Source organism: Varanus komodoensis, unplaced genomic scaffold, assembly GCF_004798865.1.
Source record: "Varanus komodoensis strain SLA01 unplaced genomic scaffold, ASM479886v1 scaffold1, whole genome shotgun sequence".
Taxonomy (NCBI): domain Eukaryota; kingdom Metazoa; phylum Chordata; class Lepidosauria; order Squamata; family Varanidae; genus Varanus; species Varanus komodoensis.
In genome coordinates this window covers 54,243,573-54,259,449 of record NW_025335268.1, presented here as the reverse complement: position 1 = coordinate 54,259,449, position 15,877 = coordinate 54,243,573, and the positions used below count along the sequence as shown (strand labels likewise).

The 15,877-nt window shown below is 41.6% G+C and overlaps 2 protein-coding genes across 4 annotated transcripts in view; one reads left to right on the top strand and one right to left on the bottom strand.

The window, feature by feature from the left end:
* TRAPPC3L (trafficking protein particle complex subunit 3L) overlaps positions 1-5,404 on the bottom strand; it is a 28,258-nt gene extending 22,854 nt beyond the window's left edge. The window contains exons 1-2 of one of the 2 annotated variants that reach the window (XM_044426078.1): positions 5,295-5,404; positions 4,143-4,275 (exon numbers count right to left, since the gene is read on the bottom strand). The gene's annotated coding sequence lies outside the window, so the exon portion shown is untranslated. The remainder of the gene's footprint in view (positions 1-4,142; positions 4,276-5,294) is intronic. The other variant, XM_044426086.1, reaches the window with a different exon arrangement.
* A 219-nt stretch (positions 5,405-5,623) lies between these two features.
* RWDD1 (RWD domain containing 1) lies at positions 5,624-15,766 on the top strand. Of its 2 annotated transcripts, none has more exons than XM_044426067.1 (7): positions 5,624-5,755; positions 8,607-8,672; positions 9,603-9,733; positions 10,649-10,792; positions 12,517-12,649; positions 13,678-13,740; positions 15,368-15,766. In XM_044426067.1, the coding sequence occupies exons 4-7, from the start codon at positions 10,667-10,669 to the stop codon at positions 15,478-15,480; spliced, it is 435 nt and encodes a 144-aa protein (XP_044282002.1). In that variant the 5' UTR covers positions 5,624-5,755; positions 8,607-8,672; positions 9,603-9,733; positions 10,649-10,666; the 3' UTR covers positions 15,481-15,766. The 2 variants fall into 2 exon arrangements, with proteins under 2 accessions (XP_044282002.1, XP_044281993.1); XM_044426058.1 differs by having other exon boundaries at positions 5,624-5,879.
* Positions 15,767-15,877: the final 111 nt, after the last annotated feature.

Below are 15,877 nucleotides of genomic sequence, written 5' to 3'. Positions count from 1 at the left end.
CCAAGTCAACATCCTTGGAGTCAAGGGAGCCCCCTGCTGGTTTTCTATCTTCATAACAGCTTCATTCTTATTTATGTATTACTCCTATTGAGTTTGTTTACTAAGTTGCTTATTAAGAAGTGGGGATTTATAGTTGTTTGTTTAAATGTATAGTTATTTATTAAGAGTTCTTTTACCATAACAAGGGAGGAAAGATTCAGTTACCCAGGCTTCCTAACCCTGATACTAGACTCACATGGGTATGCAACTAAATTGGGATAGCTTAGGGAGCAATACGTAGATTAACAAAATAAATACAAGTTCCAACAATTTACAAAGGAAACAGAAAATAACACTGGGGATAAAACAGTAATTAAAGCACAAGTACCATCTTACTATGATAAGGTATTACTCTAACAGACTAGAACATAATTTTTAGAGTTCTTCTAAAAGCCAGTGAAGAGGGCATGATATGTTGTATCTCTCAGGAAGGTGTTCTATTTTTACTTGCTGGGCTGATGTGACTCTCAATACTGTATGCCCTCAATTGTCAAAAGTATGTCTGATTTCAGGATCTCAGAAATACCATATTAAAAATATGCAACTTCCTAGGAAACAGGCTGACAAGGTGGTGAATGATATTGTGGACAAGGCTACATTTGATAAAATGATCCCAGGTCCCAGAATAAACTATGAATTCCTTAATCTTAAGAGTCAACTATCCCACTGGCACTCTCTTCAGAAAGGTAAGCTGGTGGCAAATGCAATTCGATTGCAGCGGCTACATAGCAGTGTCAGTGTCTCCTCTGATGTCTTTTAGATGCCATGCAAAATATTCTTTGGTATTCCCAGAATTTGACACATTTCGGTGTTACTGTGCTGATTTGTGCAGCTCTCTGGGCTTTCTTGGTGCTACTGTGTTTCCCTGTGGTCTTAAACTATATGATTAATTATATTTTATAAGCTACAGTTTTATTTTCAAATATTTTAAAGGATACTACATAGATCATTTATACTGTATAAATGAATAATACTCAGCTGCTCTTGTATGCCAGCACTATTAAAAAAGTGAAGCCAATACATCATTTTTAAAATAAAGTGGGGTTCCCCCATAAAAATTGATAGAAAATTTTTTGATGATTTAAATTTTCAAATTTCTAGCTTTATATGGAGAAAGAAGAAACCAAGGATTAAATTAAAAATACTTCAGGAGGCTGAAGAGAACGGGGGGTTTGGTCGCCCTGATTGGATGTTGTATTATCAAGCTTCTGTTTTAACATGGCTAAAAGAATGGATAACTTTAAGAAATAAGAGAATTTTGTATCTTGAAGGGCATGATTTGCAAATGGGCTGGCATGCTTATATGTGGTATGAGAAGGCTAAGTTACATGGCTCTTTTCTAAGTCACTATATTAGAAAACCATTAATGTCAGTGTGGGAAAAGCTAAAGGTAAAATTGTATAATAAATTACCAAGATGGCTTTCACCCATGGAAGCTTTTGTGTATACAAATGCATTGAATTTTGAGGGGATTATAAGATATGATGACATCTTGGATAAGGATGGAGGATTGAAACTGAATCAATCAATGGGAAACTGAATCCCATAAGAACTGGGATCTAATATCTCTTGGTGGCATAAGGTGCAGATACAATCGAGATATGCTAAAGATTGTAAAGTGTGGGGTTTTTATAAGGACTTAACAGCACTTGATCAAGTGATGCTTAAATCAGATGAGAAAATGATAAAAATATTATATGACTTCTTACTTGATAGAAAAATGGAAGACGAACAGGTTAAGGAAACCATGATAACATGGGCACAAAATTTTGGATATAATATTGAATTAGAAAAGTGGCAAAAGCTGTGGGAGAAAAATATTAAGGTAACATTAGCAACTTTGTATAAAGAAAACTTGTATAAAATGTTTTATAGATGGTATCTGTCACCAAATAGATTAGCTAAGATGTTTCCAAATATGTCAAATGGATGTTGGAAATGTAAGCATAAATTGGGTACTTTTTATCATATGTGGTGGACTTGCGACAATGTGAAAAAGTATTGGATTAAAATACATAAATGGCTTGAGGAAATGTTACGAAAATCTTTAGCTTTTAAACCTGAAGTTTTTTTATTAGGTATCATACCGGAGGACATTAGTAAACAAGAAATGTATTTGATTTTACATATAATCACTGCAGTGAGGATTGCATTTGCTCAACATTGGAAAAGTGAAGAACTATCCACCGACAAACTGATTCTAAAAAAGTTCCTGGACTGTGCAGAAATGGATAGATTGACTTTATCATTGAAGAAGGAAGATACTGACTTCTATCAAACTTGGGACTCTTTTTATTACTGGCTAGAGAAACAGGACTTCACACAGATTTAAATATGTTTTTAAGTTATCATAAAAGGAAAAAGAAGGGTGTGGGGGCTGACCCAGCGGGCTCGATGTTTTTGATGATGGATGTTGTTTTTAGTTTTTTTTTTTTTAGGATTATAATTTCAAATAAAACTTATTCAAAAAAATAAAGTGGGGTTCTGTGTGATTCGCATAGAGTTCCCTAATTCCAGGGATAGTTGATACAGCACTGGAATGTATGGCATTTCTATTTAGATCTCCTTATTTCTAAAGCCACACAGTAAAGCATGGGAGAACAAGACAGTCCATACAATGGCAGTATGTAAAGCAGAATCAATTCCCTAGAAACAGTGGTTCTCAACCTTTCCTTTGCCACAGACCCCTTTAAATACCTTTTGTGGCCGCAGACCACCAGGCATTATCTCAAGATTGAAAGCCCTAGACTGCATCAAATATTTATTTCAGTGTTCTCATGATGGGCCTTCAAATCTGGAGAGAAGGGGGAATCTGTTAATGCACACACTCCTATTATTATATATGCATTGCAATGATTCCATACAAATTTCAAATAATAGTATCAACACTCTTATCACTCAAATGGCCTATTTAATGGTATTTTGACATGTTAATTCCAAATTTGATGTCAATGTTTACATTAAAATTTGATGAAAAGTTTTTTACAATTCTTCTCACCTCGTTTGTCTTTGTTCAATCACTATATATTTTTGTTTATGGGTCCAGGGCCCCTCAGTCATTCACTTGCATGTTTTCAGCATGTGCAGAAATACCAAACACAGCTATTTGCCATCAGACAGCTACTCTCATAGCCGATTTATACCTCTGATTGTTTTTAATTGAGGCAATAGGTTAAAAAAGTCAAGTTTTACAAAACAAGAATGGAAAATTAAGATTTTGTACTATTTCCCATTTCCTCTTGCTTTCATTGGTTCACTCATTTATTCAGATTTAACTGGAAAAAACCCTAAAATTTCTTCAAGTCTTTGTGGACCCCCCGTGATGACATCATGGCCACCCAGGAGTCCACAGATCACAGGCTGAGAACTCCTGCCCTAGAACAGAGAGAATGGCTTTGGAACACTCCCCCCCTCCCACACACACACGATGCTGCTGCCTCAGTACCACTCCCGGCACTGGATTCTTCTCCTACCTCGTCTAGAAGCATGACAGTTATGGCTTCAGGATACTTCCATTCCACATTGGGTGGGAATTTGGTCGAGCATTTTTCAGCTACAGCAGTTAGGTTTCATTTATAGGTAGATGAGATGTTCTACTTAGCACCCCATACCCCTTCCTAATGGCTACAATTTAAGAAAAACACAAGGTGTGGCTTGGCTGCTGAGAGAATGAAAAGTCTGCTTGCAGGTACTACAAGGAATGATGCTACATCATCATAAAGCACCATTCCTAGGGACATCCACACCTCAGTTGGGCATGGCCAAGCTGCATTTAGTTTTTTAAATGTAAAAATATGGCAAAAAAGAACCAGACCTTGTCTAAGTATACCCCTACCATCAAATATAATTTCACCATTTCTGCTCCACAAATCCTGGAACTCTCCCAGCCAGTCTTGCAGGAGGAAGCCCAGCAAAGGTGGGTGAACCAAAGATACCCAGCCCTAAATCCTGAACTATGGAAATGAATCATAGGTATTCATCTGATGCTCTCTCTTTCTCTCTGCTTCGTATATCAGGTACTATTGGACAGTGGAAAAACATGATGACTGTTGTGCAAAGTGAAAGGTTTGACAGTATTTTTAAGGAGAGGATGGAGAAGCTACCCTTCAAATTCTGTTGGAATATCAATGACTTATGAATCCACTTCCAGCTTGAAATTAGAAAAAAGTATGCAGAGTTCAAATTTCATCCACACCTGCCTGGAACCATCTTCTGCAGCACTGTGGCCTTCTGATTCTGAAAAATGCAGATATTCAATATTATTCAATTAGCTTAGTATCCTTCCCTTTCTCCAAGGGGATCCGGGTCAAACTGGAATTTTGGAGAAGGGAACTCCCATTGGGAACATAAATCAGGGCAAACATCTTTTAAGTAGTGCCACCCATGATTGAGGGTTTCCATATATCATTTCAAATATGCACATAATAAGGTAAATGTATTTAATGTAATACGAGGTTTGGTTTTAAGAGAACAAAGCAGTTAAAATAAATATAAGCAGCAAGAATATTTTATTTATTTATTTAAAACATTTCTATGCCGCCCTCATCGCACCAAAGCCTAGGGGCGGCTCACAACATAATTAAAATATATAAATAACAGTTAGTACATTAAAATTCATTAAAAACTTGGTAACAGCTCGGCATAAAATTTAAAATCCTAAAATACATAATAAATTAACAATTAAAATAAGTTTTAAATAAAAAGGTCTTAGCCTGGCGCTGAAAAACAAATAACAACGGTGCCAGGCGGACCTCTCTGGGGAGCGCATTCTATAGGTGGGAATGTTATTCTGAACTGTTAATAATCTACTGCACCATGTCCAATGTAAAGCCAGCTATTAAAGAGCACACAATATGCAAAAAGTTAATACAATTGCTTTGTCTATGATTTCTGATAAGGGTATTATGGGCCTCCGTTACAGGTCCATACTCTTGCTTGTGAACTGATGAAATATAACTGTACAGTGGATGCAGTTATCGCCACCAACTTGCAGACGGGGATCCTGCAGAGGCAACTACAATCGCAGCGCCTGCGTCTCACATAGCTTTAAGCCAGCGATAGTTCCCCCCTCACACGCACTCCCCCGTGCACTAACCCGGTTCCCGCATCTCCATCCATGCTTTCAGGCTAGCTCAGAAATGCGGGAGTTGCAGGGCTTTTTACTGCCTAAAAATGCCCAGGCGTGTCCCCTAAGGGTTTCAATACTAAGCACACTCAGTAGGGAGCCGCCGGTTAGAAGCAGCGAAATCGTTCACCGTGTGAAGAGAGCCGTCTGAAAAAAGGCGGGGCGCGGGAAGCCGAAGGGAGGACGAGGTTGTGCGACAGACTCGCCGACGGGAGCGAAACCAAGACCGGGGAGCCGCTCGCCCGCGGAAGCAGCTCCGCCGCTGGCAGCACCCGACGCCTTGGCCACGCCTCCCTCCGCGTGCCGACGCCAAGCCGGTTGAAATAGCGAAGCGACTGGAGGCAACCCCTTCTGACGTCTTCCCAGGGAGGCGAGCAGACGCGATCAATCAGCGCTCAGAACAACCGATTCCCTTTCAGGCCGGGGAGTTGCGAGCGTTCGAGCCGCAGAAGGAGGTCAAGGCGCTGCCGCGCGTGGCGGCGGCGCTGCGAAGCACTGCGCGTGCGCGAAGTGGCCTGGACTGTGCCAGACCCTCGGCTCCGACGTCTAGTTTCTGCTCTTCCCTCCTCCGGGTACCCTCTGCTGGCGGAGGTAATTGCGGGTGGAGGGATCGGAGCATTCCATGGCCGGCAGCGGGGGACCATGACTGATTACGGGGAGGAGCAGCGCAATGAGCTCGAGGCCCTGGAGTCCATTTACCCGGACTCCTTTACAGGTATCTGGCTGGCGCATGGAACTCCGCATGGGAGCAGGTTGGGCTTGCGGGACGGCAGCTGTTGCAACTTTCCAACATGTGGCACATCTGACTAGTCTTATTATTTTTTCTCCTCTTCCTCCTCATCTTGCGTTCCTTTTCGCTGGTCTTTCAAAGGCTCGATCAAAAAAACGCTATTTCGTAGCATGCCCCTCCCTTGCATTTGCACGCGAGCTTTAAAAGCGACTCGGAATCCCCCCCCCCCATTCTTTTACGGGCTTTGCAGGATTTTACCACTAGTGAAAAGCAGGAGCTGCTTGATCCGAACCCTTGTTTTGTCTTTTTGCCTTTGGTACGGTGGAGGGGGCCAAGGAAAGAATTGTCCCCAGCCGCTTCTCACTTGGGGTGGAGGTTTCTTTCCTGCTGATTTGTAGGCCTGTGACCCTTGGACCTCCCACCGAAATAGTTTCGGTAAAAGTTTTTCTTGGTCGCCTTCTCGGTCGGTCGTTGCATTCCGAGAAGGCTAAACTCTGCATTCCCATTCTTCAAGCTCGCTGCACGCTATTCGGGGACTGGATCAACCAGTTCCTTTGCTTTATGATTGTCTGCGGGTTCTTCTGCTGAGGCGAGCGGCTATGACACATGGTTAATGCGCCATAATACTGGATCACTTCAGCGTCTTCATACGGTCAGCTTGGGAGTTTGCGGCTGTCTTGGACTCGCGCGAGGACGCTGGTAGAGAATTGGGCCTCTGCTCCTGCTTTCCTTTCTTCCATGCGGTGCAGCTGTCCGCTGAGTAAGATGAAACTCAAAAACAAGACCCTGCAATGCTAATCAAAAATGTTGGCATCCACTGCTGTGAGTTTTCATTGCTACAAACGTTGCATGAGCACATTCTTTAGCTCTGCATATGTTAGTGTTGCCCTAATAAGGGAGAGAAGGTTTGGGCTGTTTAAATAAAATGTCCCATTCTGGAATAACTGAGCATAATACCTGAGACCAGCATTAATAAAGTTAATGCCACTGGGGGAAAAAACAGCATGGCATCTTTATAGGGTAGCCTTCCCCAACCTGGTGCCCTCCAGATGCTTTTGACCAGCTCGCATCAGGCTGTCCCAGCATGGCCAATGGTAAGGAGGGCTGCTGCTGCAGTACAAACATTAGTGGTTTTGGGTGGCAAAGAATTTCATGTGTACAGTCTTGCTTAATTCAGACCTATATGGCCATTAGGTGGGCATTATGGGAGCTGCAGCCCAATATCCAAAGGATGCCAGGTTGAGAAGACTGGATTAGGGGTTGATGTACCCATAAATTACCATGCAGTGATGTCTACCCATGTAGACTCATCTCCAATCCAGAGCTTGGCCAGGATCACAAGTCCTTCCAGATAAACGGCTCCTGGTTCTGCAAGTCAAAAGACATTATGCAACTATTCTGTCTTTCTTCCTTAATGAATTTTCTCTAGCAAGACAAGAAACAGAAGGGAAAACACAGGAATGGTACAAATGAAAAATGATATCTCATACGGACTCTCTGTAAAACCCCATGAAGGAGGGCATATAATTCTACAGTAAGGGTTGGATCCAGTGCCATGCTAGCAGATGTCTGATGGTGTAACAGGACTTCCTTCTTCACTCCTATCCCCTTCAGTGCTTTGTGCTGCCTGAAAATCTACTCTGAGGAGCTGGCAAGAAGCACCCTATTCTCTCTCTCCTACCCCTGCAGCACCAAAAAGCTACTTTGGAGAGTTTTAGTGTGTGCAAGAGGTGCTAGTAGGGAGAGGGAATGCCCTACCACCCTGTTCTGCTGACTAGCCTGTGGAAAAACAGTGTTGGTTGTCTGGAAGCACTGGAAGGGTTCTGATGAACTGGCAGTTCTACCTACACTAATGGGTGGCCCTTCCTGGAGACTCCAGAAGTTGTGCCTTGATTTATTTGCATGCAGAACATGTGCTCTGTCAGTGAGTTAGGTCTGCTTCTGTATAGTCCAGCAGTGTTTTCCATCTTGTCTTTCTGGGTCTTGGCAGGGGAGATGGACAAAGGATGGACTGTAGCATCATGAGAAATAATGAGCAGATGCTTGCTCATCAGTCTTGCTAACAAGCTTGCATTCCAGACATACTGGCATCCCTTATCCCTCTCAGCCACAGCATGGCCCCACTTATTAGCCATAGAGAGAGCTGAGCACCATGTAACTCTAGAGTGCACACAACTGTAATAACTTGGCTGCAAACAGCAGAAGGTAGAAAAGCAAGGCAGGTGGCCCAGCCCGTTGTTTGGACATCCTTGAATTGGATCAGCAGGCTTTGCTCTTTGTTCCAGCTGATGGGAGCCTCAGTGATTGATTTGGTGACTGAGCACTTGCTTGCATTGTACATTACTCAGACATTCAGATCTCCCTGTCAGAAAACCTAGACCTGGCATATCACTTTTCTGGGATTTCAGAAGAACCTTGAGCTCACTACAGAGGAACTGGTTCTTCAGAGTAAAGCCTTCTGAGGGACCACATGTCTTCTGTCCAGATTGTGTGAAATCTGTGGTCTTGACAATCTAATAACCCCTTGGGATCCCCTTGGAGAATATTGTTCCCATTTCAAACATAAAACTTTTATAAAAAATGACATCATTTCAGAGATTATTCATCTTACAGCTGAGCAAGTTTGCATGCAAATTTCCACTGATACAAAAAAGCCAGCCCTGTATGGGAAAGATATTTCTTGTCTCCACTGACTACTTCTTTCTTCCATAGTGTTATCAGAAAATCCAACAAGTTTTACTATCACTGTGACATCTGAAGCAGGAGAAAATGATGAAAGTAAGTTGAATACCATTGAGCATTCATATGTAAAGAAAACTGCTCATGACTAAATAACTTTTCCAAGAATACTTGGAAGTAAGAGTTAATTGGTTCACATTGTGATGAGCTGATATTTCAGTGAGATGGCCATCTTATAAATATGCAGTGGTGGCCAATTGATAAAAGTGTTGGGCTAGAGATTTGTGATTTTCTGCATGGTGTTTATTTGGCACTGGTGTATGGAAAACCAAGATTGAAATCCCTGTTTTTATTGTCTTGGGCAGTTTCAGCAGAGTGGAGCCTTCTGGTATGTTAGAACCCGCATGCAATGGAGAGCAGGAGCATGCCCCGTTTCCATGCAAACATACATATGCAGGTGTGTGCACAGCACACCTGGATGGGCAGAAAATAGATCTCTAGATTTTGGACTTCAATTCTCAACATTCTTAAACATTGTCCATACTGGCAGGGCTTTTAGGAACGGAGGTTCCAAACTTATGAAGATCTACCTTCTGTTCACCACTGCCTTACACACTATTTCAGGGCACCTAAGAATTAGTCTAAAAGAGTTTGGGAAATGCTGCTTTAATGCACAGAAGACATATTGTTAGATCCAAAATACAGCAGCAAACAGTAAGCTGGTACCTTTTTCAGTGCATGTGTTGGTGAAACATATTTCTAATTTGATTGCAATGCAAACTTCAGGGAAAATAGTTTTAAAATTGCTGGATCCATGAGGTGAGGTCTTGTATCAAAGGGCTCAGCATGTAGTTAAGGTCTATCATTGCTGTTTTTAAAGGAGCTGTTGCTTGCTTTGCCTGCATCACTCTTTTGTCAGCCCATTAGTGAAAATTGTTTGTGATATAATTGGTCTCCAATAAAATAATGCTAAATGTTGGTAGTTACATTTGTGCTGATTTATCACTGGTGTTTTCTGTGATGCTGTAGCTGTACAGACAACCCTCAAATTCACATATGCAGAGAATTATCCAGATGAAATCCCACACTATGAACTGCTTGCACAAGAGAATCTTGAGGATAGTGATGTTGCTGATATACTGAAATTATTGCAGGAACAGGTAAGCACAAACAAATAGGTTCTTCTTGAAATCCTGCTAGTGTATGGTAAGGTTTGTGCTTCACAGACAGGAATAAACACTCAGGCTGTCGAATTTTTTTTTCAAGCTCAGGAAGAGGGTTCTACAGATATCCTAAAGTATATAAATGGATGGATATTTTAATTACATTGGATGAAGATTTTATTTCAAGCAAATGGAATTTAACCAATGTTGATGTTTGTCCTATAGTTGAACTGGAGAATTCCCACTTTCCTTCCCTCGCTCCAGTCGGCTGTGGAAGCCTATAGTACAGTGCTTCACTATGAGGAAACATGGTGTTTTCTCTCTTTTATTGAATCACTGGCTGCTATGAAACATTTGTAAATACAAGTGTGCAGTTTTGCAGGTGATTGCTCTCGTGACTGTGGGAACCTTGCCAGATCTCCCAACACAACAGCATCCCATTATGGGGTGTTGCATCATGCTTGAAAGTATAGAGATGGCTTTCACGTTGCTGTGGACCAGGAGAAAACTGACATTTGGGGAACAATATGTGCCTTACTAAGTACAAATTAGAGTTGCCAATTTGTGATCTAGAAGAAGTTTCTTGCCCAGTTTGGGTTTTGCTGTAAATGGATGATATCCAACATGTGAGGGGCCCCTTCCTGCAACTTCTGGTATCCCCCAAAAAGTCTATCTAGAAAGTCGGAGAAGATCTTCTGGACTTTATGGGGACGACAGAGCAGAATGGAATTAGGGAAAGAGAAAGATAGAATTGCTTGAGCTGCTTCCATTTGTACCACATTGGATATCATCAGTACGTGTTTCAGGATTTGCCTTCTATGAAATGCTGTTCAAAGCAACTTTTACCAGACATCTTTAATTGTCATGCCACACTATGACCCTTGTTTTCTGAATATTCTTTACATGTTTCAGGCAGAAGAGAACCTGGGTATGGTAATGATCTTCACACTAGTATCAGCTGTGCAAGAGAAATTAAATGAAATAGTTGATCAGATAAAAACAAGAAGAGATGAAGAGAAGAAACAGAAGGAAAAAGAGGCAGAGGAGGCAGAAAAGGTAAACAAAAGATGCATCAACGTAATCCTATACATTTTAGCAGCAGTCTGATGGTAAAATTGGCCTAGTTGTGTGCAATCTCTAAATACACTAGTAGCTTGTAAGGCAAAGAGAAAAAACTTAGTTCTTAAATTAGCAAAGCTGTATATTGATTTTAGATGGCATGCAGTAAAAGTCAATAGAAGCCAGACTATGTAATATTATCTAGAGATTGGGTGGATTAATGTTTATACAAAATTCCATCCTTAGGTACTTCATCAGTTCCCACCACTTCCAGTTCACTGGATGCCTAAATGTGGTGTTTTCTAAAGCAGATGAATGATATAATTGCCATATTAGCCCATTTGAAATAGTTCCAAACAGCAGCCATGGCAAAATACCTCAAAGACATTTCATTTTCCATTTTCTGAAGGAATAATAATTTGATTTTATATTGGTAGCTTTCCTGTTGTTCTTGTGAATACCAAATCAATCAACTTGCTTGCATTTGGCCTGTAAATGAAAGCCAATTATGTATATAAGGTTTTTATTTTTCCGTATAAGAATTGTAACTAGGAAGCAGCATGGCTGCAGAACTGCATGTGTTAGAGAGTTGCAGAGCATTCAAGTGACAAATTTCCTGTGCGGCGGAAATCATTCTTCTGGAGCTGCCTGTAAAGACAAGCAGGCCTGGAAGCCCCCTTCATGCACGAAGCACAGGTTGATTCCATCACATCTTCCCTAGGAACAGGACTGTGCTGTAGGCCCCACTATGGGCTTGTACACATTGCCATGGACTGTCCACATGAAGCAGCCTACGCATGAGCAGCTGGTTCTTGCAGAGAGGCTTCCTCATAGGTCATAATCCAGTGGGTGGCCCTTAGCTCTCCATCCTGAAATGATTATGGACATCCTGTGCAGGGTAGGAGGGATGCAGAGGGAAAAATTGGAGAGGACCTTCTGAACTCTGTAGTCTTCCTGACCTGCAAAGCAATTGGGCACCTTCGGAGGGGGATGGCAGGAAGCTGAAGTGCCCCAGGATATGTCATGGCCACGTTGATATAGTCTCCTTTCTCCCGCCTCTGGAATTTCCACTAAACCTCTTCTCCAAGATCCCTCTTGAAACTTTCAAGAAGTGGCTGCTGCTGTTCTTTTCACACTGGCCGCAAGGGGTAGGAGAGGGCGCTCCAGCTGCAAGGTCCCAGTTCTGACACAGGAGCTGTTTTCCCAAAAGTTCTGTGACCCTCTAGAAGCTATCGAGATGCCATAGGATTGTTCTGCTAATGTGATACAGTGCTTAGAGTGTTGGACTGGAACTTGGCAGGTCTGGGTTCTATTTCCCATTGAGCCGTGAATCTCACTGGATAGCTCTGTGCCAGTACCCTGGGCCTAGCCTAACTCCCAGGACTGTTGTGTGGGTGAGCCGCCTTGGGTTCTGTGTAAGAAAAGAAGAAAAAAAGGGGGATATAAATATAGACAATTTCATGTGGAGTAGTGGAACTAGCCTTTTGTTGCTGTTGCTCTTGTTATTCTTCCACTTGGGAATTAGGTTTTGATTGCTCTCGCTGCTACAAAGTGGGAAAATGCCTTTTTGCTTAGGAAGCAGAGTCCTATCATGATTCCATGCTTCTCTCTGTTTATGAAAGAATAGAGTAGTGTGCTGAGACTGACACATCTTTTGAATTTGGGAATGGCATTCTTGGAATGTCCTTAATTCATTTCAATACATTCCCCCTTTTGTTTAGCAATGTTTCCATGGCACCCCTGTCACCATTGAAAATTTTCTAAGCTGGAAAGCAAAATTTGATGCAGAGCTCTTAGAAATTAAAAGAAAAAGGATGAAAGAGGAAGAACAGTCTGGAAAAAATAAACTCACAGGTATGGTGTGGCAGTTGTCTTAAGGCTACCATTTCATTTTATTTGCAGAGTGCTAACTTAGGCATGTGGCAGGCATTGGGTATTCCAGAGGAATGTTTTGCTTTCTTCTCTTGAATGCTAAGCCATCCATGCCATATCGTTTTGGAAGATTTCTTCAGTCTTGAAAGAAGTTGCTCATGCAGAGGAGTTGGTGGTTGGGTGGATGTTGTTTAAGAATAGTTAGTGTCCAGAAGGAGTAACGCCGATAGGGATCTGCGACAAGTCAAGTTTGCTTTTTTCAAAAACAGAGAGGGATTGGTGGCATTAAAAGTTTGAACAGGGGTTTCTAGCAGAGATGTGCAAGAATTTGAATATTCAGAAGTGCCCTTTGCTTTTGTTTTAAAGGAAAGTAAAAGATGATTGTCAGTGCAGTCCTAACCATGATTCCTCAGAAGTCCCACTGAGTTCAGTGGCAGGTTCTGTCGTAATGCTAATTTAGAGTTCTTCACACATTCCCAACCTCTGCTTCTCTTCCCTAGTCCAGAACAGGTCAGGGCCTTCTGTTTTTGAATGCACTGGAGTTTCTTTTTATGTACAAAGTGGGGGGGAACGCTGATTGTTTTAATCTGATTGTTTTAATTGGAGAAATGAAAACTTTGAGTCTACTCCTTATGGGTTTGCAGAGGAAGAGAGAGGAATGTTTGGCCCCAGGCTCATAATTCTTGGTGCATACAATGCTGAACCACATTTTAGAATTATGTCTGAAATAGCCTATTATGTGGTACTTACGACTGTAACCTTGGACTTCTCTGTGCTGTCAATCATGTAAGATGTCAGGATAAATAAATGGGCTATGCACCAAAGCTTTGTTATCGACATAGCTAGTGAAGCTTCAGATTGTGCATTCCTGAACATGAAGAAGCACAACCCACCGAGCAAAGTGGCGCTTCCTCCAGATAAAAAAGTATAGAATTTCACCCTAAAGAAAGCGTGTTGTCATAATTTTAGTAACTGTGTTCAATACAATTTATCCCTAATATTTTAAACAGGAAAACAGCTATTTGAAAGAGATCATAATCTTGATACATCTGATATTCAGTTCTTGGAAGAAGGTAACTATTATTCCTCTTTTCATTGCTATAAATTCTAGTTATTCAAGCCAAGAACAAAATCTGCAGCTACTAAAAACTAGGTGCTGTCTCCAGTACTTAATGAAAGAGATTGTCGTTTCTATGTACTTCTGAAAGTGAGATGCCACTTCTGATTCAGTGTAATGGGATGTCCTGGGGGTGCCTCTGAGGCCCTTATTCCCCATTCCTTCCCCGAATATTGTAAACTTCCTGTGGAAAGCAAAAAGCCAGGAAAGCCTTCCTGCTGGGTGCCAGGTGAGATGTCAAAGACAGACAAGGTCATGAACTCGGGAGGGTGCCTAGAACAGAGTGTCTGTCTAGGGACCCCACTGTTATCACTTTGGACTGCTGGGATAAGAGCAAGCTGCAAGTGTCATATAATGACTAAAAGATTTAAATTAATGTATTTTATTACTAAAACAGCCAGTGTAGTAATGAGTCCTTAAAGCCATAGACAATTTTAAAATGTGGAATGATTCATAAGATTTTTTTAATTGTTTGAGACATCATTCCATTGATTCTGCAGAAAAAGACTCTTGTTTCTCTCACCCCCCAAGTGATCTTTTTGGAGTTTTCCTAGTGCATCTTCCAATCTTATGTATTTACTTTGGGACTGACTGCCAAGGTGTACATAAGATAGGCTCCTTGAGTTATAAACAGAACAAAACATTGAGGCAAGTTAATTCAACACAATAAAAGTAATTGAAGTTACTGTCCAGAAGATGTCACCCTTCTGCTTCTTGGAATACAAAGAGTATCATTGCTCCAGTTTGATTAAGCTTAGGTTCAACCTTCACGTTACAACAGGAGTCGGGAATGAGTGGTGCTCCAGATGTTGTTGGGCTGCAACTCCCATTAGCCGTAATTAGCATAGCCAATGATGGGAGATGATAGGGGATGATGGGAATTGAAGTTCAACATCATTTGCAGTGCCACATCTTTCAATTAGAGTTCATGTTTTAAGTGCTTAAGTTTATTTTGCTCAGCAGACTGGGAAAGCTAAGGGAGCAGAACAAGGCATTGCAGTGAGATAATCCTTCCTTCCCCCTCCCCATTTAGTTTTCAGTTCAGAAGCATTTTCCAACATGCATTTCCAGCTGGAGGGTATACATTGGAGGGGGACTCATAGATAGCTGGGAAAACAGCCTAGGACTGTGAAGGTCTGCTTCTCCATTTCAAACCGTTGCCATGTCCAGTATGAAAACATGCTTGCAAAGAGAGAGAGAGCATAACATGCATGTTCTCTATTTTACATGATGGAATGTACTACATTTGAGTTACTACTTTGACATAACTTGATAGAACAGGGGAAAAGCTTTGCCCGTCAAGATTATGTTGCTCTCAACTGCCATCAGCCCCATCTAGTATAGCCAATAGTCAGGGAGTTGTAGTCCACTGACATCTGCAAGGACACATCTCCCTCAGCATCATATGGCGTATTGGATGGTTTACGTCTACATTGGGAATGGACTCTCAGTGGCCCCTCATGTGCTTAGATTGTGGGTCATAGCTTTTGTTAAAACTTTCAAACAGCCATCTTGGGCAGCCCATTTGGAATTGGCCTTTTCTAGGATGGAGTATTACCTTTCTCCATTTCCTCCCTCTGCAGCTGGAAACAATGTGGAAGTGGATGAATCCTTGTTCCAAGAAATGGATGACTTAGAGTTGGAGGATGATGAAGATGATCCCGACTACAACCCTGTACATCTAGACAGTGACTAGACTGACATTTCTACACCAGCTCTGCTAACCTGCTGGTATGGAGAGACAGCTGCACAGCTTTCGGCTCCTTTAAAAAGACCAAGTTTTACAGGGTCAGAAGACTTCTCTGCTGGCTTTCATTGCGAAAGTGTGACCTGTTGAGTGTCTCCCTAATCCTCTAGAAGAATTGGACTGTGTGGCACAGTTTAAAATGCACTTCAGGCTCTGAGTGTGTTATAGTACTAAGCCTTGGTTTAAGGTTGATGCTTTGGATGCAAAGCAAAATAAAGAAATAAAATTTGAATAATTTTCCAATTTTCTTGAATCTGAAAACAAAAGGTTTTCTTTAGGAGGAATTTATTCTGAAAAGAAGCTGTTTCATGCAACTCACACTGTTTCTGACATCACTCAAAGATTA